The 22,576-nt window shown below is 39.6% G+C and overlaps 2 protein-coding genes across 4 annotated transcripts; both read left to right on the plus strand.

Moving 5' to 3' along the window:
• Positions 1 to 3,877: 3,877 nt before the first annotated feature.
• Positions 3,878 to 6,643, plus strand: LOC147604182 (microtubule nucleation factor SSNA1-like). The gene is made up of 4 exons (XM_086795693.1): positions 3,878 to 3,964; positions 5,262 to 5,517; positions 6,091 to 6,290; positions 6,399 to 6,643. Exons 2-4 carry the CDS (start codon positions 5,442 to 5,444, stop codon positions 6,468 to 6,470), a joined length of 348 nt encoding a protein of 115 aa, XP_086651819.1. The 5' UTR covers positions 3,878 to 3,964; positions 5,262 to 5,441; the 3' UTR covers positions 6,471 to 6,643.
• A 9,248-nt stretch (positions 6,644 to 15,891) lies between these two features.
• Positions 15,892 to 17,602, plus strand: LOC147604183 (uncharacterized). 3 transcript variants are annotated; one of them, XM_086795189.1, is made up of 4 exons: positions 15,892 to 16,358; positions 16,609 to 16,680; positions 16,785 to 16,859; positions 17,090 to 17,602. In XM_086795189.1, exons 1-4 carry the CDS (start codon positions 16,019 to 16,021, stop codon positions 17,491 to 17,493), a joined length of 891 nt encoding a protein of 296 aa, XP_086651315.1. In that variant the 5' UTR covers positions 15,892 to 16,018; the 3' UTR covers positions 17,494 to 17,602. The 3 variants fall into 3 exon arrangements, with proteins under 3 accessions (XP_086651315.1, XP_086651314.1, XP_086651313.1); XM_086795188.1 differs by having other exon boundaries at positions 15,893 to 16,358; positions 16,785 to 16,823; positions 17,048 to 17,602; XM_086795187.1 differs by having other exon boundaries at positions 15,898 to 16,358; positions 17,051 to 17,602.
• Positions 17,603 to 22,576: the final 4,974 nt, after the last annotated feature.

The raw sequence follows: 22,576 nt of genomic DNA on the forward strand, positions 1-22,576 counted from the left end.
TACAGCACTTGTGCCTGCACCATCATCAACAGTACCTGTTTCTGATGTGTTTGCAGCATTCCCAGCCACAATAGGACGTGCATCAATACCCTGCACAATGTTCCATAACCCCTTTGCTACCAATACATGTCGCATCATATATGCCCACAATGGATAGTTGGTGCCATCCAACTTATCCTCAGCAGCCAACATGCGGAATACATCATTGTTGTCAGCCATGGCCAATGACTGTACTACTAGATGTAAATGCTGTCTGTAAGAGGTAAACCTGTATAAAATCGACCTGTGCTATGTAGCACAGCCCAAAATAGACGAATGGGCACCTGTCCTGCAGATTTTAATCTTGACAGAAAATCTGCACAGTAGGACGATTTTGCCTGCGCAGTACTTGGAATGCAAAAAACGGAGGGCGAAATGACTTCAGATCAAAATTCTGAAACGAACCTGCAGACGCTCGTGAAACCTCGTCGCAATCGGAGGAGATGAAGCGGCAGGTGCCGGTGATGCTGCCCGGGAGGAGGAAGCCTGCTCTGATACCAATTGTTGGAATTAGGGTTGCAGGAATGCACACACAACTTCAAGAAGATGAGGAGGCTTGAGCACAACACAGTAGTGTATTATGAGTGCCAAAAATGAAAGATTACAAGCCCTAGAAGATAATGGGCGTATATACAATGCACGGGGGAAAAAACCTCCTAGTGAGGGAAAAAGTGCCCCGGCGGTCCTAAGTGTGTTCACACACATCACTACTATAATATGGTAACAGCACAACCCTGACAAGGGCCACATCTTTGCCATTATTTCCCCCTTTTTCTTAGACTCCTATTATTGATGAAGAAAATTTGAACGCCCTAGTTGGAGCCTCCAAGCAACACTCTAAATGGTGCCACTCTCTCACACTCTAAATGGTGCCACTCTCTCACACTACTACTATTATGCAGCTCCTATAGCTCATTTGCCGAGTCAGTCAAAACATCAAGTGAGAAAAAAACTGAGTGACCACAATAGAAATTCTTAAAACTTGATATGAATTTAATACTTCAACTAAGATAATTGAAATTTAACTTTATTAATGTAATTTGCATATCCCACTCTTGTATATTAGACCTTTGTGTGTGGCTTGAAAATGGGTTCCAAATTGAATGGAGATACAATGTGTAAAGGCATCATCTTAAATGGAATGGAGATACAATGTACAAAGGTATTGTCTCAAGGGTGTGAAGGCTTTAATAACCATCCATGGAAGATATAACTATGGAAGACTAGATAGCATGGATGAAGTAAGTATTAATGTAGTTTTTTATGAGTCTACCCAGTAGAGAATTTAATACCATTATATTAGGACACACTTTTAGTAGTTCAAAAAAGAAAAATGATAAGATTTGACACAATAAATCCAAGTACTATGTTCATCCTCTATTAAGCATACATAAAAGACCTATGGGAGTTTTAAAAAAATAATTAGTGCTAATATATAAACATGTGCACATCATTAATAATTAGTGCTAATATATAAACATGTGCACATCATTAAGCATGGTACACAAAGGAGAGGTATGTGTGTTGAGGGGAAATCCTCAACATGAGATTTTCACAAAGAGATATATGCTCAGAGATCCATGAACCATTGTATTGCATAATGATTACATTTCTTTTTATTGTCGAACATGAAGGAGAAGGTGGTGATGATATAAAAAGGTATGAGAAAGTTCATCCTCTATTAAGCATACATAAAAGACCTATGGGAGTTTTAAAAAAATAATTAGTGCTAATATATAAACATGTGCACATCATTACGCATGGTACACAAAGGAGAGGTATGTGTGTTGAGGGGAAATCCTCAAAATAAGATTTTCACAAAGAGATATATGCTCAGAGATCCATGAACCATTGTATTGCATAATGATTACATTTCTTTTTATTGTCGAACATGAAGGAGAAGGTGGTGATGATATAAAAAGGTATGAGTAAAAGGGTGTGGTGCATGCCTAAGGTTAAATAACCATATAAATGTGAATAATGTCCATGGTTAATGCCTAATGAATAACGTGTATACCTAAGGTGGTTATGATATAAAAAGGTATGAGTAAAAGGGTGTGGTGCATACCTAAGGTTAAATAACCATATAAATGTGAATAATGTCCATGGTCAATGCCTAATGAACAATGTGCATCCCCTAACACTTGGCACACCCGGTGGGTCGTCAGATTCCCAATTTGAAGATCCAACCCACATAGATGATATGTTTGCCAGAAATGAAATCCCATGAGGTAAATGCAATACCATGCTATATCATACAATTTAAATATATGGAACCATGCATTAATAATAATGTCCACACTTCAAGAGCATGGAGTGGACCATGTAAAAATACCACATAATAATATGCATGAAGCTCCATCGTTTGCATCATAGGCCAAAAATAGCCTATCACCATAAAGATATGCCAATGAAGAACCTCCAACAAGTGCATATAACAATGTCGATCCTCCAATAGCTGTGGGACACATGTCAAGAAAGGCATACCATCAAAAGAATAAATCAATGAAGCACATGGTGAAAGATCATCACCGTAAAACCATGATAAATAGGATCTGAGAGCAAGCATGGATGGGTGGATCATCCTCCAAAGAGAACACCATCACATCGGATTGATCCACCAAAGGTTCAAGATCAAGAGTACGATCCTCCACTAGAATATCATCTAGAGCATCAAGCAAAAATAATATAATCACTGCATCGTCATCATGATCGGCATGAAGATCAATATCATGTGAATGTGGAGAATCATCAAATAAGATCATATCAATGTGATCATCACCATCATGCATAATAGGCTCAATCAATGGAACCTCCAAATCTAGATCATGTGTAGTAGACTTAATGTGAGTCTCCACACCTATATGAAGAATTGGATCGTGATAAATAGAGGCAAAGATACTCATCACTCCATCAATGCTAGCAAGAACTAGCTCCTTTGGATCATCATCAATAAAATGGGTAAGACTATCATCGAGACTACATCACCACTGGAAGCTGGATCAAAAATCTACATATCCGCATTGTCATAATGGATAGCATACTCCATATCATCATGGCATCCATCCTCTACTACATCATCAATGCTCTTGAAATCATGAGGCAATATGACATTATCATAGACATGTGAGTCAAAACTATGTACATTGGCATATCTATCATCTTGACCATCCACCAAACCCTGGGATCCATCCGATGCGAAGCTGTAACGTAAGAAATTTTTTTAGCAAGCTTTCGAAGTTAAGTTCACAAATTCAATTTTTACAACATAGGGGCATGGTTTTAAGAAAATGAGTGAGGTCTTCAGATATGGAGAGGGAAAGACTTTACACACACACACACACACACACACACACACACACACTCTCTCTCTCTCTCTCTCTTTTCTAGTTATAAGGCCAAGTGCACCCATACAGGCCAATAGGGGCTTACAATGAGGAAATGACTTCTTACTAAACTCAAATGTTAACAAAGTTTTTTTTGTTGGGAAGGTGGATATATACGTGCTATGTGTGCCATTCGTCGTGTAATCCTTAGGCATCGAGCCCAAGGGTTTTTGGAACCCGACTGTTCTACCAGCTGAACTAGAGGCCGCGCCGAACTCCGCGTGGGGCGGATGGGCTATAAGTTTTGTTAGTTGGAGGGGAAAAGAAATGTGGAGCCATTGACTTAAAAGGTGCAAAAAGGAGGCTTATGAAAGGTTGGACGAGGGGGTGTGAAGAAACGTGATTGTGCTAACCGCCATGGTGTTATGCGAGCGCCGTGAATCCGCTCTCTGCTTTGGATTACTACTACTCTGCATATTTCTTCTCTGAATCGTCACCCGCGTCGCCCACAGGTTTGGGTCAGAGCCTGCATGCAAGAGCACACGACGGAGAGTCTGCCGGCGAGCGCTCCGTAATGTGACGAGGCCGCCTTTCACCAGGTAATCTGCTCCCCTTCATCCATCCCAATTATGATGTTAACCCCCCTTATTATGATGTTAATCTGCTCCCCTTAATCCATCCCAATTATGATGTTAATCCCCCTTATTATGATGTTAATCCCCCTTTCTGCTTACATTAAGCCCACTTCATTTTTTAGATTTTCATGGCCCAATACATTGGTTCCCTCCTGCATTGGGAGGTGTTTTGGTGATCACCCTCTCTGCACCTTAATCCCATACATGGAGTCCTTCCTCTTTGATGATCAGCAAGCCCAATACAAATGTTTGATGATCTTGTACATAGACTTGCCCACCCCATTTATGATATCATTGCATGCACATGCATTGATCCTTTTTAGACCCTTGTCACCTCACACGTGCTTCACGCGTCTCCTCGAACCTCCAAATTCAAATTCTACCTCCACGTCCCTCGAACCTCCTTCCTCTTCCCGAACCTCCGAATTCATGTCTCCTGGTAGCTTTGTGAAACTCTTCTTTTTTATAATATAGAGACTAGTCACACCACATTACCATTCTTCCTTTGTGGAGTGCCTTGGAGGTAGGCTTCATTTTTGAAGGAGGGTCTCTTTTGCCTAGTTTGACCTTTGCCTTTCAATTACATGTCAAAACATACATTAGAATAGCCATTTGCTTGTACGAGCAACATCCTTCTCTTACCATTATAATGTGAAAGACTTGTAAATGACAATTTTCATTGAGCTTCATGTGTGTGTGTGTGTGTGTGTGTGAGGGGGAGAGAGAGAGAGAGAGAGATTTTATGTTCCTAAATACTATAAACTTTCTCCACCTTGTTAAATCTTTTTAAAATGAACTTACAAAGAGACCCTTACCAATTTCATAATGCATAGCATCAACATAAGATCTTTAATCCCAAAGAGTCCATCATCAAATGGTCTAATGGTGTTAAATTAAACATTTATTAGAATTTGTAAAATCAAGTCTACATTCTGTTTTACAATGAGTTTAAAGGAGTGCTCAAAAGAACACTCTCTTTTGGATTATTTCCTCTATTTTAACCCCATTAAATGTAAGCAAAGGTGGAGGTTGAAGTCTCTGGTAATATGTTTAAACTTTTTAATTACATGTAGGTACACATTGAGACATTAAAGTAATTAATTAATTTTGCAACTCTTGTAGGGAGGTTAGTGGGACAATGTATTCTTTTTTTAAAATTAATTAATGCAGAGTGTTAATTAATTTTGCAACTCTTTGACTAAGGTTGGGCTTCGCTTTTTTTGTTTAAAACAAATAAAATTTAATGACGAGGTGATAATAGAGCAAAGTAGGAAACCCCTTTTTATCCACGACGGATTCCTTAGCGGCATCAAGTGATCGGGAGGGGGGCCATTACGAGTCGAGGCTGCCCGGGGCGGCCAGGAGCGCTAGCCTCGATGGCGGTCTCCTGAGGGGACCGGTCAACCGCTACCATCGATTCAATGACACCTACAGGTGCCCCATGCACATGACAAGCCGCTCTTCTGCTGCTAGTGGAGGAGGTGAACTTGAGGACTACACCATGGAGCTCATACAACGTAAGTATGTATACCCCTCACATCTCTCAATCTTCATTCAACATGATGCTAGATTTATAATCTCTCTCTCTCTCTCTCTCTCTCTCTCTCTATATATATATATATATATATATATATATATATATATATGCACACACGCGCACACGTGCATGCGCACATGCGACATGCATGTGAGAGAGAAGATTAAACTATTCATTACATTTCCCAATAATTTTCTCTCTCTCTCTCTCTCTCTCTCTCTCTCTCTCTATATATATATATATATATATATATATATATATATATATATATGTACACACACACACACACACACACACCAGTGTGTGCATGTATATATGAGAAAATTTAAAGGTTGTTTACTCGTAACTATGTTCCATTAGAGAGACCGCACATGGATCCTTGAATAGGCATTGATGAGCCTCTCTAGACTGGCTTCATTTTATTCTTCTTAAAATGCATGACATGAAAGCCTCGCATCAAACCATTATGTGTCCTTAGCACCCCTTTGTGCGACAACATAAAAGATACTCCACCTCAAACTATATTTTTAATCGTGATGCCTCGTTAAAATAGGCATTGATGAGCTTCGAGAGAAGAGGGATGAGATTACCAAAATGCTTCAAAATGAGGAGGAAGAAAAGGCTAGCATTCAAAAGGATCTGGTGGTACTCACCAAGAGGCTTGCAGAAATCGATGAGAGCTTGTCTCGCAAGTATGCATATATCAATGACTATGACAAAACCATTGAAGACGTTGAGGCTGCATATGGAAAAGTATTACCCCTCACTCTCTCTTGTACTAAATTGGAGAAATTTATTTATTTGGTTTTTTTTTCAAATTTGTAGGTTTGATCTCTAAAATGTTGAAAATTATTATTGCAGATTCTAGAAAGCTCCCAAGCATTATTGCATGTCCTCAAAAGTGATGCTATACAGATCTCTAATAAGAGATGAAGACCATGCCTAAATGTGTGAGTGTTATCTTCTTCCAACTATCTAACACTTGAGTATCACGTCATGTGGATAACTTTTATTTAGGAAATCTATACCGCCTTTATGGACATTTTACAACCAATATAGAACTTACATGTTGCTTTGAGATTACAAATCATTTTCTCCCTATACTAGCAATACATCATATTTGAGTTTTCTTTTCTTTGTTCAATGATTGATGAATGCTGCTCATTAAAATTCCTATCTAATTGTATTATAATATTGTCTTGTAACTTGCAAAATTTAAAATGAAATTATTAACCAACAAGTTTAAGGTGGGTTTTTTTGCTCATGCATAATGTCTTGTGTTTTATACTGCATGTCATGTGCTTTATTATGGAAAGAAAACCACATAAGTGTAGTTGAGAGAATGCACAAGATCTCTCAAAAAAATCATAAAATTTATACTTCTATGTATTATGTCACCAACACCATCATGTATCTTGCGCCATTGATTTTGAATCATATCTCATGGTCCATAAATCATGGGGCAATATAAAACTATAAGCCATATAGATGCAATGCAATCTATAAATTTGAAATTCAAGTAAATCATTGAATGTGGTTTATAATAGAAGTCATATACTCATGATAATTAGTTATTCCATTATTTAACATTTGCATTTCCTAGTACCTTACTGTAAGTACTAAGCCATCTATTACATATTAACCATGGACAACCAAGGCACAAGGAGAGTAGGGAAAAAAGAAATCCTGGATTTCTAAAAAATAAGAGGAAAAAATCCCATCAATTTGACCCTTTGTATTCCGGCTTCTATTCCTGATTCGACCCTTTGTATTCCGGCTTCCTTTCCTACATTTTGCTTCTTAATGTATTTTACATACCGCAACAACGTGTGCGTTGAGTACTAGTAATACTTATCTGCATGACCATTGATGCATCCATTCTAGTCTATCATCTCATAAATGCATCCCAAATGCCTCCTTGCCAACCATCGGAGAAACCAACAAGATAATCAGAAAAAACTATTAATATCATGTATGTGAAGATGCGCATATGAATAAGTTTCATTAAGAGACCCAAACAAGTCCTTTAAGACCATCATATTTCTAAAAAGTGTGTATATATAATAGCTAAGCATAGTAATAGCTAAAAAGTGTGTATATATTTCTAAAAAGTGTGCATATATAATAGCTAAGCATACTAATTTTAGTTTAAAATATTGGCTAAATAACATAACTCTTGATATTGGTCTATGTGATTTTTAAAGATTTTAAAATTTTCACATGCATGTGAAGATGCTCATATGAACAACTTTCGTATGGAGACTCGAATAAGTCCTTTAAAACCATTGTATTTTTAAAAAGCGTGTACATATAATATCTAAGCATACTAATTTTGGTTTTAAAACCTTGGCTAAATAACGTGCCTCTTGATGTCGGTGTATGTTATTTTAAAGATTTATGATTTTCACAAAGGTGTCCTTTAACAAAATTTCTAAATATGTAAGAGCTTCTTAAGTGACTTGTGACAAATTTTGAAATATCTAAGAGCTCCTTTTAAGAGACTTGTGAACAGTAAAAGCTATGGGATCTTGAAATTACTCAAGTCTAGGTTCTTGCTCGAGGGATTTTTCTCTATTCCATTCACAATGCGCCAAAACTCTAGGTAAATGTGATCATTTAGGCATGTAAGTTAAGTCTAGGAGCTAGGATAATTGTGATCATTAAGTAAAGTCTAGGTCCTTATGTTTTTGTTATGTGGCTTTGTTAATCCATCGTAATTATTGCAAGCCTAGAAAATATTTGTTTATTACAACCATGGCTCAATGCATTGCATTATTGCATTCTATGTAGCATCTATGATAAATATAACTCATGTGGGTGTAAATGGGAGTACATATCCTAATAGCTATGGTGTCTACATGGACAAGTTAGTTACATGATTAAGCTAAGATATTATTAACTAAAGTTTGGACTCTGAATTTTGGAAGAATAATCTACACTGACACCTAGTAACTTGATCTTGATTAGCCATTGATAGGGTTGTGATCTAATCTTAATACTCTTGGATGACCTTATCATGAGCTGCATCCTATTCCTTAAAAGAGATTAAAATTAGTAAAACGACTTTTGTGGGACTAAGAAAGGGCCTTCATAAAATTAGCATGTGTGGCTACTCAACCACCTTGAAAGAAAGTAGCTAGCCTCATTAGCCTAGAAGACATGGATTAAGCAAATATTAAAAGAGATTAGCTTATGATTAGAAAAATAAAGGGTAATTTTCATTAGGAAAGTGATTATCAAGATTCATAAGAGATTAGGCCCCATATTCACTTATATACTAGGCCACCCTTCTCCCACCCTTTCACACTACACTTATTAATGTCCATGGGCATGCCCAACCCTAGTCCTAACCCTTGGCCCCTTTCACATCCCCTTCATCTCTTGGCCTTGGGCCTAAATTGACTTAAGTCTCTTTTACTTTGTTACAAACCATCCCCACCCAAGAGGTTTCGTCCTCAAAACCTTAGGTATTCATGTACAAACTTGTATGAATGAAGAATACCATCAAGGACTCATGTCAAGTAGCATGCTCATGCATGAGGCATGTATGTTGGAGTCAAAAAGACATATGCATGGCTATAAACTACCCCCCCAATGCCCTCAAATCAAGCCATATCATATACTCCATAATGGCATATTCACTTCACGAAGCTTCCATGCATTTTACATCCAAAACCAAAAGGTATAGGGCTTTCCAAATAGTGATTTCTAGAAATTCTAGCAACCCATAATCATTGTTTTTATGCACCAATTGAATCCTCAAAGGTAGCCGAAGGATAACCTATCAAAAGCTTTGACCACCTGGATCAAAAGGAAACCCAAGAGACCAACGATCAAACCTCCTCAAGCACAAGTAACCACCCGGATCAAAAGGATAGCTACTATAATCTCCAACCCCTACAATTTGGCTACCACATATACCGGGGTCGAAAGGAAGGCATGTCGGTATATCCATTAATCCAAAACATAAATCCAATATGCCATGTGCAAGAATACCGCCATCATCTAAGGGTAATACACCAAAACCATGGCGTGCCACATAGCCATGCACCATGTATCTCACATGACAAGTGATGCATCCAAAAGTGAATGCTTCAATCTCATAAACCATAGAATCACCTTCTCCAATCGGTAATTTCTCCCACCATCCAATTAGCAATTCTTCTAATCGTCTGCCGACCAAAGCCTTCCATCATCTGATTGGAGACTCTAATCGGACTCATAGTTTCCAAAGAGTTTAATTGTTGTTGACTTTAATTCAACCTTTATTTTCGCATCTTTCCTTCTTTAATTCTCCAATAGTTAAGTATGGCTGGAACAACTCTACAAATGATTTGTTTGGTATTCTTTCCAAAAAGGATAAATTAGATGGGTCAAATTACTCCCTATGGAGTTTTATGGCCAAAATTGTCTTTATTGTAAAGCGCTTATGGGGTCATGTCTGTGGTGATGATCCTTGCCCTCCTGTAATTTCTCTTGTTGCAACTCCTCAAAGGGGTCAGGGCCAACAGATCCAACAACAAATTCCTCAAATTAATGTTGAACAATGAAGGTGGGATTCACATCACGCTCAAGCTTTAGCATTAATTGCTGATCAATTGGAAGGTCTATTATTCTACACATTCGCTCTTGTAGAATATCCATGCTTGCTTGGAACACTCTAGAAATTATGTAATAGGCTAAAAATGATGCAAGAATCACCTTTCTGAGAAGAAGACAACTTGATAATGAAAATATATAAGAAAAGGGATCTATGAATGAACATTTAACAAATTTATAGGACTTGAGAGAAACTTCTTAATATTGATGAAGTCATTCCTAAAAAGAACATGGTTAAGATCACCCCTAATTATCACAGTTTCAATACTTCCCTTTATCAGGCATTGCACGCCCTCTTACCTATCACAAGCTCGTTAGCTTAGCAAAAAGAATGTTTTTAAGATTTCTAGTAGTAATCAGGCACTTGTAAAACCAAAAGATAAGAGTAAGAACTTTTATAGGAAGACAAATTCCAACAAAACTTATCAAAGGCTAAGGGTGATTTCGAATAGCCAAAGAAGGTAACTTGCCGATATTGTAGGAAACCTAGCCGTGTAATTGAAAATTTCTTCAAATTTCAAAATAAGGAAAAGAAGAAAGAGAAATCCAATAGGGGTTTCAATAGTTCTGCTTCTAGCAACAACAATCAGAGTTCCAAGAAAGAGGAATCTTCTAATGTTGTTGTCATAATCAAGACTTCTCACTCACTTCTCACTAATGGTGGATATTTGTAGTTAATCCTGAGACTTCTCACTCACTTCTCACTAATGGTGGATATTTGTAGTTAATCCTGAATAGGATGCATGTCTCATGCAACGGTTCACTGCTGATAGTTGGTTTCTTGACAATGGTCTTTCTAATCACATAACTTCTCAAAGAAGTTGGTGAAACATATGGAGAATGCACAACGTGGTATTGGTGGTGAGATAATTCTCAATACTGTAAGTGATGAGAATCTTTATCTTTAAAATGTATTTTTTATTCCAAGTTTTCACAAAAATATGCTTTCTGTGTCCACTATAGCAAGGGGGTCTTAATATTGAATTTACAAATGATAAATGTGTTGTCCATGACAGAGAATGGGACAAACAAATTGTGCTTTACTAGATCTTTAACCACTAGTGGCTTGTACAAATTAGACATGTATGACAAGTGCAATGTTGATTTATCTGGTAGACACTTCTAATGCAATGAAAGATGCCCAATTATGGTATGCTAGTTTGGCCACAATTCTATTATATTCTTGGTTTGATTCTTTTGCAACAACATGGGATGTTAAAGGATCTTCTTGCATCGTTTGCAAACTTGCTCCGGCAACAAATGGGGGGAATACATGTCTAATGCATTCAAAGATTTTTTGGCAAAAAAAAGGCATTAAGCATCAGTGTATAACTCCTTGTACACCACAACACAACGGTGTTATTAAGAGACGTGATAGGACTCTCATGGATATGGTTCAATGCATGGTTAAAGGTCAATAGCTTCCACACAAGTTTTGGATAGAAGCAGTTCTTTACACTACCTATGCACTGAATAGGTACCCTACTAAAGCTTTGAAGACTATCACTCCTTAGGCTTGGTTCAATCAAAAACCTAAGGTTAAACATTTTTGGTTATATGGCATATACACATGTGCCAACATAAAGTAGAACTAAGCTTGATTATAAGGCAGTGAAATGTGTTTTTATTAGTTATAATGCTGGAAGCAAAGGTTGTCGTCTCTACAATCCTCTCACTAAGAAGATTATTGTTAGTAGTAAGGATGTCATTTTTGTAGAGGGGATTCTGTTTTATTTTTTCCAAGCAAGCACGCATGCATGTACACATCGTGCACACATGCACACACACATGTGTGTATATGCGTGCACACACACCACACGCACATGCACATGCAAACACACACACGCACATGCATGCATGTGCACACAATCACACACATGGGTTCATGTAGTATCTCTACAACATTGTTATGATTGACCACAACGAGAATTGGATGAACAGTAAGTGATGTAAAATTGAGGTCGATTATGATGTGTTAGTGATCCACTTGTATACAATGATGAACAATTCATACAAAATCCTTAATAATAATTATAACCCTTGAAAATAAGTGAGCTCATCAAAGTGTAGACTCTTTGAGAATTGCAAACACTTCATAAGCTACTTATAATTATTTCTATATCCTCACAAGGTACTTGTGAGTAGATATACTTGTAATTATTTATATATACTTACAAGGTACTTGTCAAAATCGATTCCTTGTTTTCCCTCAACACCTTTATCAAAATACAAAAGTTAAAAAAATGTCTGCTCAATTCACCACTAGGATAAGAATGATTCTCCCACTAAGTGTCCCCACCACTAAGGAAAAACTTTTTGTGCTTTTTATTCAAAAGTTCAAAAAGAGAAGCTTTCATAATTTCTTATTCTTTTGCTCCTTAATATTCTTTCGAGTAGTGCATGCTTTTATAGCAAAAGTTATGGTATGATTTTTGTGTGCTAAACGTTGTTTAACAAATTGTGTGGTAGCAAGGATAAAGCATGTTCTCTTTACATGATTTGTTCATAGAGTGGATGCACAATACATTGTTTGCTATTCTATGTACTATTGGCATTAACCTATTTGTAAACTTGAGGAGGTATCACTTTGTTTGTTTTTAGACCCTAGAAAGTATTCATGCCAACAAAATTGAACACCTACTTTGAACTTTAAATATAATTTTTTGTGTCCTTTCTTTGATTCAATGATGTGGCTATATGGAATAGATGCAACACTCAACAAAGGGAATGAGATTATCCAAAAAAAAATTTTGGTGTCCTTTCTTTGATTCAATGAGTATGTGAGCACACAGTTGATCATATACTTCCTTAGGGGCAAGTCAGCATGTTACATTATTTCATGCGTTTTTTTTATGAGACACTTTCTTACACGCTATGTCATAATTGTCCAAAACTTAGTGAGACTTCTTAATAGCTATACATGCATATATGTTTATTGTTTATAACTTTTGACCATGCATACCTTCCACAAAGAGTGGGTTTAGACCATTTACCAAGTGTCTCCCCCTTGTGTGTGTGATAAGTTGCAAACTCATTATTAAGACACTGCTAAGGAGATTCAAGGGGGGAGTTGCAACTTATCCCTTATGATTGATTCATTGGGGGTAGTGTTCAATCACCATCCTAACAACACAGCTAGAACACGGGCTTTGATGAACCCCTTTATTGCACACCATGAGAGTCCAAAACCTTCATGTTTATAAATTATAATTTCAGTTACAAATAAACTTATCAAGTGTCTAAGATGTTTTATGTCAACTCTATTCTTAAATGGAATAATGCGATCTTTGGATGTCCATTTAATGGCATGGGCTTTGAGTAATGGCAAAAGATGTGAAAGCTGGTATGAGACAACTGGTGGGTTCTTAATTATTTTCCATGTAGTCATTAATATAAATCAACAAAAGCACTATATATTGTTTTGAAAGTAACATAGTCCACTCCCCATCCCCCCCCCCACACACACACAAAGAGAGAGAGAGAGAGAGAGAGAGAGAGAGAGAGAGAGAGAGAGAGAGAGAGAGAGAGAGAGACATAACACCAACAATAATGAGTTTTTTGTCATTGCAAAGATTTTTTTGAGTAGGGTCAAGAATGAAATTAGGTGGCAAAACAACTTCACTTTTTGCTCTTACTTAATCCACCCAAAGTGCCTCTTGGGGTTTCATTGAGGCTTGTGATTGAAATCAAGGCATAGAGTATGACGTGCCTAACATCTAAATGCCTTGATTTGAAACATGCTAATTGTTTCTTTGTATTAGAACTAGATTCTATGAGCCCACAATGTATTAGGTAGTAAGATGAAGCCACACATGGCATATGCCACATACATACCATTAAACAAGGGGTGTCCCCTATCCATAATTTAAAACATCCTTTAGAAAGTTATAAACTAAGGGTGATGTTGGTAGGAAGGGAAAAGATTGTTCCTTTGTTTGGCCAAGGACATCCTAGTCCTTGGAAAATAAAAGGCCAGGAAGCTGGAAAATACCCAAGAGCCTAGAGGTCTTCAAAAAAATTCAAGGGACACAAGCTACAAAAAACAAACAAACAAGCCACATAGACACAAGCTACGAAAACAAACAAACATAAACACAAAATTTGTGGGGGTGTGAGAAATTGGAGCACTGCATTGCATATTTAATTTAACTCTATCTGAGCTTTTGTGGCCATCGGGCTTAATTTTTGAGACGGGCACCCTTGCCCTTCGAAATTGACGGGTTTGGTGAAATATAGCAAGTTTTTTTTTTAATATTTTAGTGCAAAACATTTTAAAATTTTCAAGTATTTTACAGAGCTAAAACGCAGGCGAGAGAAGAAGCGACTAGAGAGAAAGCAAATAATACCATTCGAATAGGAAAGGGGGGGATTTTTTCTGGTAAAATGTTAGCCATCGATTTCAAAGAAAACCAAAATTTCAACCTGCTACGAGATGGTCAAGACGAGTGGGAAAGCGAACGAGCGTCACACACGAGGTTTTCGTCTGCGCGTGGGGGAGCTTTCAATCCTAGGTTTTCGTCTGCGCGTGGGGGAGCTTTTTTTACAGACTCCACACGTGTAACTAGGCTCACGCTGGAGTCCAAAAAACATCAAAACTCCTTTGTCCAATTGTACTTTTGCTTTGCCACTGAACTTCTCTCTCTCTCTCTTTTTTTTTATATAAAGGAACGAGAGATATTTTGTATTGTCAAACTGCCATTGCTTGTATTGTGATTTTTTTTTTTCGCGTTTTGGTTTGTACAAACGGGATTGCGGAAGAAGGCTTCAAGGGGACGGCGAAGAAAATGCATAGAATTTTACCCTTCACATGATCACTTCTCACATAACCCAGTTTGTAGTGTAATTTTTACGTCAATTTTTAGTTAGAATTCTATGTTGTCTTTAATTTTAAAGGATGAAATTTATATATTTTAGTTATAAATCCCGGCATTTGTATAGCCCTTAGACCATCCTTGGACAGCGAAGAAAATGCATAGAATTTTACCCTTCACATGATCACTGCTCACATAACCCAGTTTGTAGTGTAATTTTTACGTCAAATTTTAGTTAGAATTCTATGTTGTCTTTAATTTTAAAGGATGAAATTTATATATTTTAGTTATAAATCCCGGCATTTGTACACCCCTTAGACCACCCAAGGATGATTTTTGATGGGCTGACCTTATTTTTTGACCACCATTAAAAAAGAGTGGTTGTTTTTTATGGCCAAAAAGTCTTAAAACAAGCATGAAGCCCACCAAAAAGTAACCTGGCCTAGACAAGCATGACGCCCATCAAAAAGCAACCTTATCTAAACCCACCCCCATAGGAGAAGTGTTAAGGAGGTTCCCATAGGAGTTTGTCATAGGGCACATCTTTGCTTCGCAACCCGAAGTGAAGGAAACGTGGAGGTGCCCACCACTGGGTAACCCCTTTCGTGAACGGTGATCTGGTATATATGGGTGGTCTATCACCGGTGGGGTTGGTGATCATGGGACAAGTAGGTGACCTACGCGTTGTTACGACGGCCAAGCCATACAACAAAAAACACTTTCCGAAGTGTGACCCAAGTGTGAAAGTTTAAAATTTCAAAAGTTGTGTTCATACTAGATGAGGTAGGTAGTCCGTCACCCCCATTAGGGGGTGGGCTCTAAGCAGCGTTTGAACGGCCACGCTACACAATTCTTCTTTCAATCAGCTATCTAGCTATAGGAATAAATTGTCACAAATTTTTCAAGATTGCAACCTTACCTTTTGACCCTTTTGCGTGTTGGGACATATGAGTGGGTAAGCATCTACCTTTACTAGAGGGTGCCTACAAGGCCTCAGTTTCTCCACCTTATACAGCCTTTTCTCAGAAAACTCTACTCCATTGTAGAGCAAACAAGATCATTACATCAATAATGGGCTCCTTCAGCATCAAGGAGGCCAGCTTCCTCTGGCTTCTCATCGTCTGCATCTGCCTCAACTCATCTTTAACACCTGCACAGACCCCTGCACCAGCCCCTGATTGTGGCAATGCCCTAATTTCTCTCGTGCCATGCCTTGATTTTGTGCAGGGGAATGTCTCCGCCCCTCCCAAGAACTGCTGTGTTGGGCTGTCTAGTGTTGTGAAAACCAGCCCCAGTTGCCTCTGCGTTCTCTTCAACGCCAGCTCTCTTGGCATCCCCGTCAACACAACCCTTGCTCTCGAGCTCCCTGCTCTCTGCAACGTCTCTACCCCTGCCCCTAGTCAGTGTGCAGGTAAACTGGCTTTAATAATTCCTCCACTTAATCTTCCTAAATGTAGTTTTGAAGCAAGTAATCAGATGCAAGTGTTAGCTAAAGCTTGATCAGTAAATTGCTTAGAACGATTAAGTATATGCAAGCAGTGGCTTAAACATATATAGATCAGTAGCATAGAATTGCACTGAGCTTTCGTTTAATCCTGTAAGCTTTGCGTGATCTAACGAGTAATTAGCTTAATTTTCCTCTGCTGGTTGCTATCTTACAGCTACATCTCCAGCTTCGTCAGCTCCCTCCTCAACTCCTGCTAGGGCGCCCCCCATACTAGCTCCCTCACCAGGTCAGGCGCATTTTATCTGTAATTTAGTCTTAATTTTTCTTAATACTATCACTGCAATCAAGACAGTTTTCTGAATTATTATTACAACGGGCTTGGCTGTGCAGGCACAGTACCCACCCCTACCGTGGCACCTCCCACTACAACACCACCACCTTCAATTTCAGCTGTTCCTCCATCAGGTAACCTTTTCAATATATGCAGCGAGGTCTGCATGCACCCTAATACTCAATTTAAACAGACGGGCTTCACTTAAACCCAGCTCTGTGTGTTTGTAATCTTGTAGAAAGTGTTGAATTACGTGTGCGTGCCCCAGCTTAATTTGTGCAAAGTGAATAATTATGTGTGTGGGTGTGCTTAATTTGTGCTGCAGCTGTGCCCGTGTCATCGACATCTCCTGCGCCAACACCAGAGTTTTCAGTTCCGCCACCCAGTACTCCGACAGCCTCATCTCCTACCCCGTCAACGCCTTCATCCTCAAGCGCACCGTCCCCATCTTCGCCATCTCCGCCTTCTCCTTCGCCATCTTCGCCTTCATCCTCAACCGCACCGTCCTCATCTCCGTCTTCATCCGCAACCGCACCATCCCCATCTCCGCCTTCATCCTCATCTCCACCATCTCCGCCTTCATCGGCCTCAACCGCACCATCCTCATCTCCATCATCAGCTCCGCCTCCTCCGCCATCTTCATCCCCTGCGGCTCCCGCACCGGCCCCTGCCAAAAACAACGGCGATGCCATCCGATTCACCACCTCCGCGCTCTTCTCCTTCATTGCGTTCTTCGCCATCGTCTTCTTGCAGCACGACATTTTTTAGTTGCTTCATAACTTTCTTTGTTATAACTTGGTGCGTGACATGTGATCGACATGACTTTTAGCCCATCTTTGTATTCCATTCTTCTTTTATCTATTAGGATATTTTTTTATGGTAGGAGTTAACAAAATTTGAGAGAAGGGTTGGCTTTTGTTTATTTATTGAAGAATCCATGCATTTCCACACCACCAAGTGTTTCAATGAGTGCTTTTTCTTGCGGAATTGAAACATTTTTATTTCACGGCGTGAACCATTTTATAACCCTTCACGACGTGAACCATTTTCAGTTCATGACGTGAACCAATTGCTTTTCATGACGTGAAACCTTTTCCCTTCACGGCGTGAATTGTTTCTGTAATTTCACGCCTTAATCAAATCCAACTCACGAACCGGGGATTGTCGGATTGAGGCTAAGGAAGTCTTGAGACCATTGAAAATAATAACAAGGTAACGTGGAATTCTGAGTCTAAAGCAAAAATTTTAAACACGTGAAAGTGTAAAAAATTGAACAGTTTTGTGACACTTCACACCGTGAAGAACTGTTCTCTGCAATCTCACGGCCTTAGAAATGAGTCGACAGTATCTCACCAAAATTTAATTGGGACAACAAAATAGCTTATCAAATCATATTCACATGCACTTGAGGTCTGGAAAGCTCATCGGAGATGACCTCACTCTTGTGACGATAGTGCATTAAATCACCCAAGATCTTCCTATCAAAAGAGTGTGGGTTCATGCCACTCAGTAAGCACTCAATTGAGTTTCTTAAGGAATCTGACCACCGTCGAAACTAGTAGTGAAGAATCCATGGAAGAAGAGCTGCGATACTTTGGGTTTGGGGAAGAGGAGAAACCACCCTCCCCTACTAGATCTAGCGGTATCATTGATATAGTCCAGAGATTTTTTGGTCTCCAAACCAACAATGATGAAGAGGCACAATCTGCGGGTATGGGTCCGTTAACCAGCGCTGGACTTGGTCCAAGGCTTCAAATTCAAGGCTTTCAAACACTGGCACCACACTCGAATGAGAAGAGACATGGAAAGTGCACCTAGGACTAGTCAAGTATTCTTCCCAACCTCAAAGGAAGTAGAATTAGATCTGAGAAGGATTGAGGTAGAACGGTAGCTACGAGAATTGAGCTTAAGGAAACAAGAGCTCGACACTCGAAGGGCTAGAGCCAAACAAAAGGAGATGGGAAGTGTAAACTTACTTCAATAATGGGGTAAAGAGCCGAAAATAGTTATGGGTAGAAGTGAGGGAGAAATTTCAAACTTAGAACCCATAAATGAAGAGCCCAGAGTGGAGAAAGGGTTTACAACCCTAGATGAAGGGGATAATATACCAAGAGAAGCGGATGAAGTGGAAGACTGCTTGTACACCAAAAATAACATCGAGCAGATGATCAATCATCCCACGTTTCTACAGGACATGGAATTCTTAATTCTACAAAGGCGTACTGAGGGCAACTAATGATGAGCCATTCTAGAATGAAGTGACCGGACCGTCCCATCATAAACTGGAAGTTCCTAGAAGAGCCAACATAGGAAGGGGATGAGGTCTAGGTATAGGGGGGGAGTAGCTCCTCACAGACCAAGGGCGGATCCAACCATAGATCTTAATGCGGCCACAAGGACGGATAGAAACCCCCGCAGTGGCACAAGCTAGTGCAATGGGATCCCCAGTGAACCAAAGGAAAAGACCAACACGGGGCCCGAAGATGAGCTAACTGGGTCAATATGCCCAGGCATTCCATGGCACCATAATCAGCAAAGAAATCCACACGGTGTATGGAAAGGTGGCTTTACAATACCACGGCCCAAAACGCCTCTAGATTCTGGAAGATACAGAAGTTAAAGATAAGATGAAGAAGGTGGGCCTCGGGCAGATGGCACAGATTCTCCCCCGAAACATAGACACAGAACTATGTGCAGAGTATATAAAGATGTACGACAAAGCCACCAAGAGGGGGACAATGACTAAGGCAGATGGCACCATGGAGCAAGTATTGATCACAGAAGACTTAATATGTGAGGCTCTGCAGCTCCCACCACCACCAGTAAAAATACATACACATGCCTTTGACAAAATGCCCCTAAATTCAATGCTGAAGAAGAGCTCGTACAACTCTACTGGAGAATACGAGAATATTAAGGATGAAGTCACAGAAAAGGCATGCAGAGCGATGTCACTAATAATGCAAGTGAAGCCAGTGGACATGTATCTCCAAAACCCGGTGTCAACCATGTCTTCAAATGTGACATGCATATAGGCTGGAAGACAAACCTTAGGCGATGATAATACACCATCATGCCTCTGTCAAAGGGTCCTTGATTTATGTCAAACTGCAGCTGCTCAGCATCATACCCATCATACCATTCCTTGGGTTGATCTATCAGGACCACGAGCAATTTTAGGAATCGAACGCTGGCCACTATTGCTGGGTCTAGGATACGGTGCCATGCCTGTATCCAATTCAGCATCTGCTTCCTTTGTTCTCGTATTTCTGTAAATGTGGCTGGCATGAAGATGGGGAAGTTATAACATACATGTGAATCCCGTTGCTTGGCCTCTTGAAACTCCAAAGGTATCCATATTCTCTTCAGTGGCATGCACAAGGGATCCACTCTTTGAGTTGGTGGCGCACACATATATTCATGGCTATATTGTGGGATTGTGAGGTACTCTTTTCTCCAGTCTGCGCTGGCTATATGCCAAAATCTTCCAGCTTGGAGTTTGCATCATCTGTGATAATTGTTATATACCCCTCTCTTGTGTGGACTCTCTTGTGTGGATTGGATGAACCTTCCTCTACCCGGCAGAAGCAATAACTGATCATAAATGTCACCATTCTTATTTCCAACAGATCAGCCAATTGTGGATTTGTTAACTTGGTGTGCCGTGCCACGTTAGACCATAAAGTGCCCTCTCCAGCTGAAGGTAGGAGTTCTTCTAATTCCGAGTGAGGTGCTCGGAGAGGGTACGGTACATAGGGTTGCTTTGTCAGTGTGACATCTGAGTATGCTTTTGGTAAAATCTATCGGGTTGGCTCAAATGGTGTTATTTGCATTAAAACCTTGAACATAAGTTTTGGTTTTAGCAGTGAATTCCCAGCTGTTATGAATCCTTCATACTCTGCACCACCAGACAAGGACTCCAGAATAGTATCATCAGTAAAAGGTTCAATGGTGTCTTGTGGGAGAGTTTGGCATACCTCTTGAGTTTGCCGTGGTGGGGGAGACGAGTCAGGTGTCGGTACCTCCTCAGGGGCGAGAGTGTTAGTGGGAAATTCTAAGGGTTGAGAAGGGAGAGTAGAAAAAATACAGTCTGCTTGAGACTTGTTAATAGGCAGAGCATTAGGGATACGTATTAAGTAATTTACTGGCGACATTAGAATACATGGGGTAAATAGGGTTAAATGAGGAACTTGAAGTTTCTTCCTGACCATGGCCTAAACTGGGGGTGGGTGGCTAGGTTTGTGGAGTTTCATAAAATCTTGGAGCTCAATTATATCCTCAGGATTTATGTTAGGATACTCAATATGTGTTTTATCAAAAGTGTGAAGCACGTTGGTCAACATTTCTTCTAGATGCTTGTAGATATTATGATATAGTTTTAGAATACCAAAAGGATGATATAAGGAGGATTCACATAGGTTTAAGTGATGGTGAGTATTGTATACTTCTAGCCACCCATGGCTTATGATCCATTGATAACTTTGGGCTACAACCTCGTAGTTGGCTAGTGTGTCAAGAATATCATCTAGAACAAACAGGTCTAATTTATCGACGATGTTGTCTAGGATTTCGGAGTTATGGAGCACTCGCCACAAACTGCATAGGTTAAGCACAATTGGGTGCAAGGGATAAAAGTAAATATCTTGAGGATCAATTAATACTACGTCCCCCCAAAAAATCCCATAATGATAGTGGGATCAACACATCACGCTCGGTATTTTACTTAATGAGTGTTAATTCTCCTAGGCTTAGGTCCTCAGACACGTTTATATCATATTCAAGCAATGAGAGGATTAGTGTAGACAAAAAGAGAGTAAGAGTTTAAGGAGGGGCCTAAGGAGTTACTGGCAAACTGACCTATCTCTCAGGCTCGTTCAAGGAGTAGGCGCATCTCATCTATGGGTTCTTGTCATTGACTTCGTTCTTGGATGGCCAGATGATGTTCCGATTCTTGGATGCGTGAGTCCTTAGTACTAAGGAGGTTTGAAATAGCTATTTCTCTGACCATCCTGGCAGCATCCAGCTCCTCAAAGCGCCTTGTTGCTTCTTCTTGCGTGCGTCTGGCGGTAACCTCTCTTCCCCTGAGCCTCAACAACCCTTTGAAGTCTTTCTGCAGCCAATTTTTGATTGCCTTATAGCTGTTGTGTGACTTGCGCCATCACTTCTTGGTGTGCAATAATCATTCTCTACATCTCTCAGACTGATTGGTGCTAATGGTGTCATTAAGCACTCTAATCTTCTCCGCATTTGCTTTGTTGTTCTGTTCTCTAAGTTTTTGTTGCAAGTGGGTTACTCTGTTTTTTACTTCCTTCAGAGTGAAGGATAGTGTTTGGATTTGTCCTTGTAGCTCTTCTTCCTTGTCTAGGGAAGTGTGCTTGAGCTCCTGTACCTGTTGGACATGGATAGCTGCTTTCTCCTGGTTATGTGTACATAACTTCCTTCTGAAGTTTCTCTTTGGCTTGCTCCAATTGCGCTTTCAAATCTGTATTCTCTTTAATTCTTTGCACAATAGTTTGTCTTAGAACTAGATTATTGTTTTCCAGCGCTTGGTACCTAGCTTCCTACTCCTTGGTTGCCTTTAAACTCTTTAGGATCGCATCCCTATGGGTTGCCTCTACTGCTGCTAGGTGTTCTTGTAATGTTTGTTAGCCTCTTGAACCTGCTTCCAGAGTGTGGCATTGCGATCATGAAGCATGTGGGTCATGAGTCAATGGCACTGCCATACCCGTTGTTCTTGCTCCCAAAGGGAAGCACTTGTGGCTGCAACCCCTTCTAGTCTTGCATGTGGAAGATTCAAGAGCTCGTCAAGTCCCTCCACGATTTCTTGAAAGAATATTTCATAATCCAGATT

Source organism: Cibotium barometz, chromosome 62, assembly GCF_041138505.1.
Source record: "Cibotium barometz isolate CiBa-2024 chromosome 62, ASM4113850v1, whole genome shotgun sequence".
Lineage (NCBI taxonomy): Eukaryota > Viridiplantae > Streptophyta > Polypodiopsida > Cyatheales > Cibotiaceae > Cibotium > Cibotium barometz.

Coding starts and splice junctions, on each gene's coding strand:
- LOC147604183 (XM_086795187.1), top strand. CDS start 16,019: ATGGGCTCCTTCAGCATCAAGGAGGCCAGCTTCCTCTGGCTTCTCATC. Junction 16,359..16,608: donor TGCCCCTAGTCAGTGTGCAG/GTAAACTGGCTT, acceptor GCTATCTTACAG/CTACATCTCCAGCTTCGTCA. Junction 16,860..17,050: donor TTCAGCTGTTCCTCCATCAG/GTAACCTTTTCA, acceptor TTTGTGCTGCAG/CTGTGCCCGTGTCATCGACA.
- LOC147604182 (XM_086795693.1), top strand. CDS start 5,442: ATGCACATGACAAGCCGCTCTTCTGCTGCTAGTGGAGGAGGTGAACTT. Junction 5,518..6,090: donor CACCATGGAGCTCATACAAC/GTAAGTATGTAT, acceptor TCGTTAAAATAG/GCATTGATGAGCTTCGAGAG. Junction 6,291..6,398: donor TTGAGGCTGCATATGGAAAA/GTATTACCCCTC, acceptor TTATTATTGCAG/ATTCTAGAAAGCTCCCAAGC.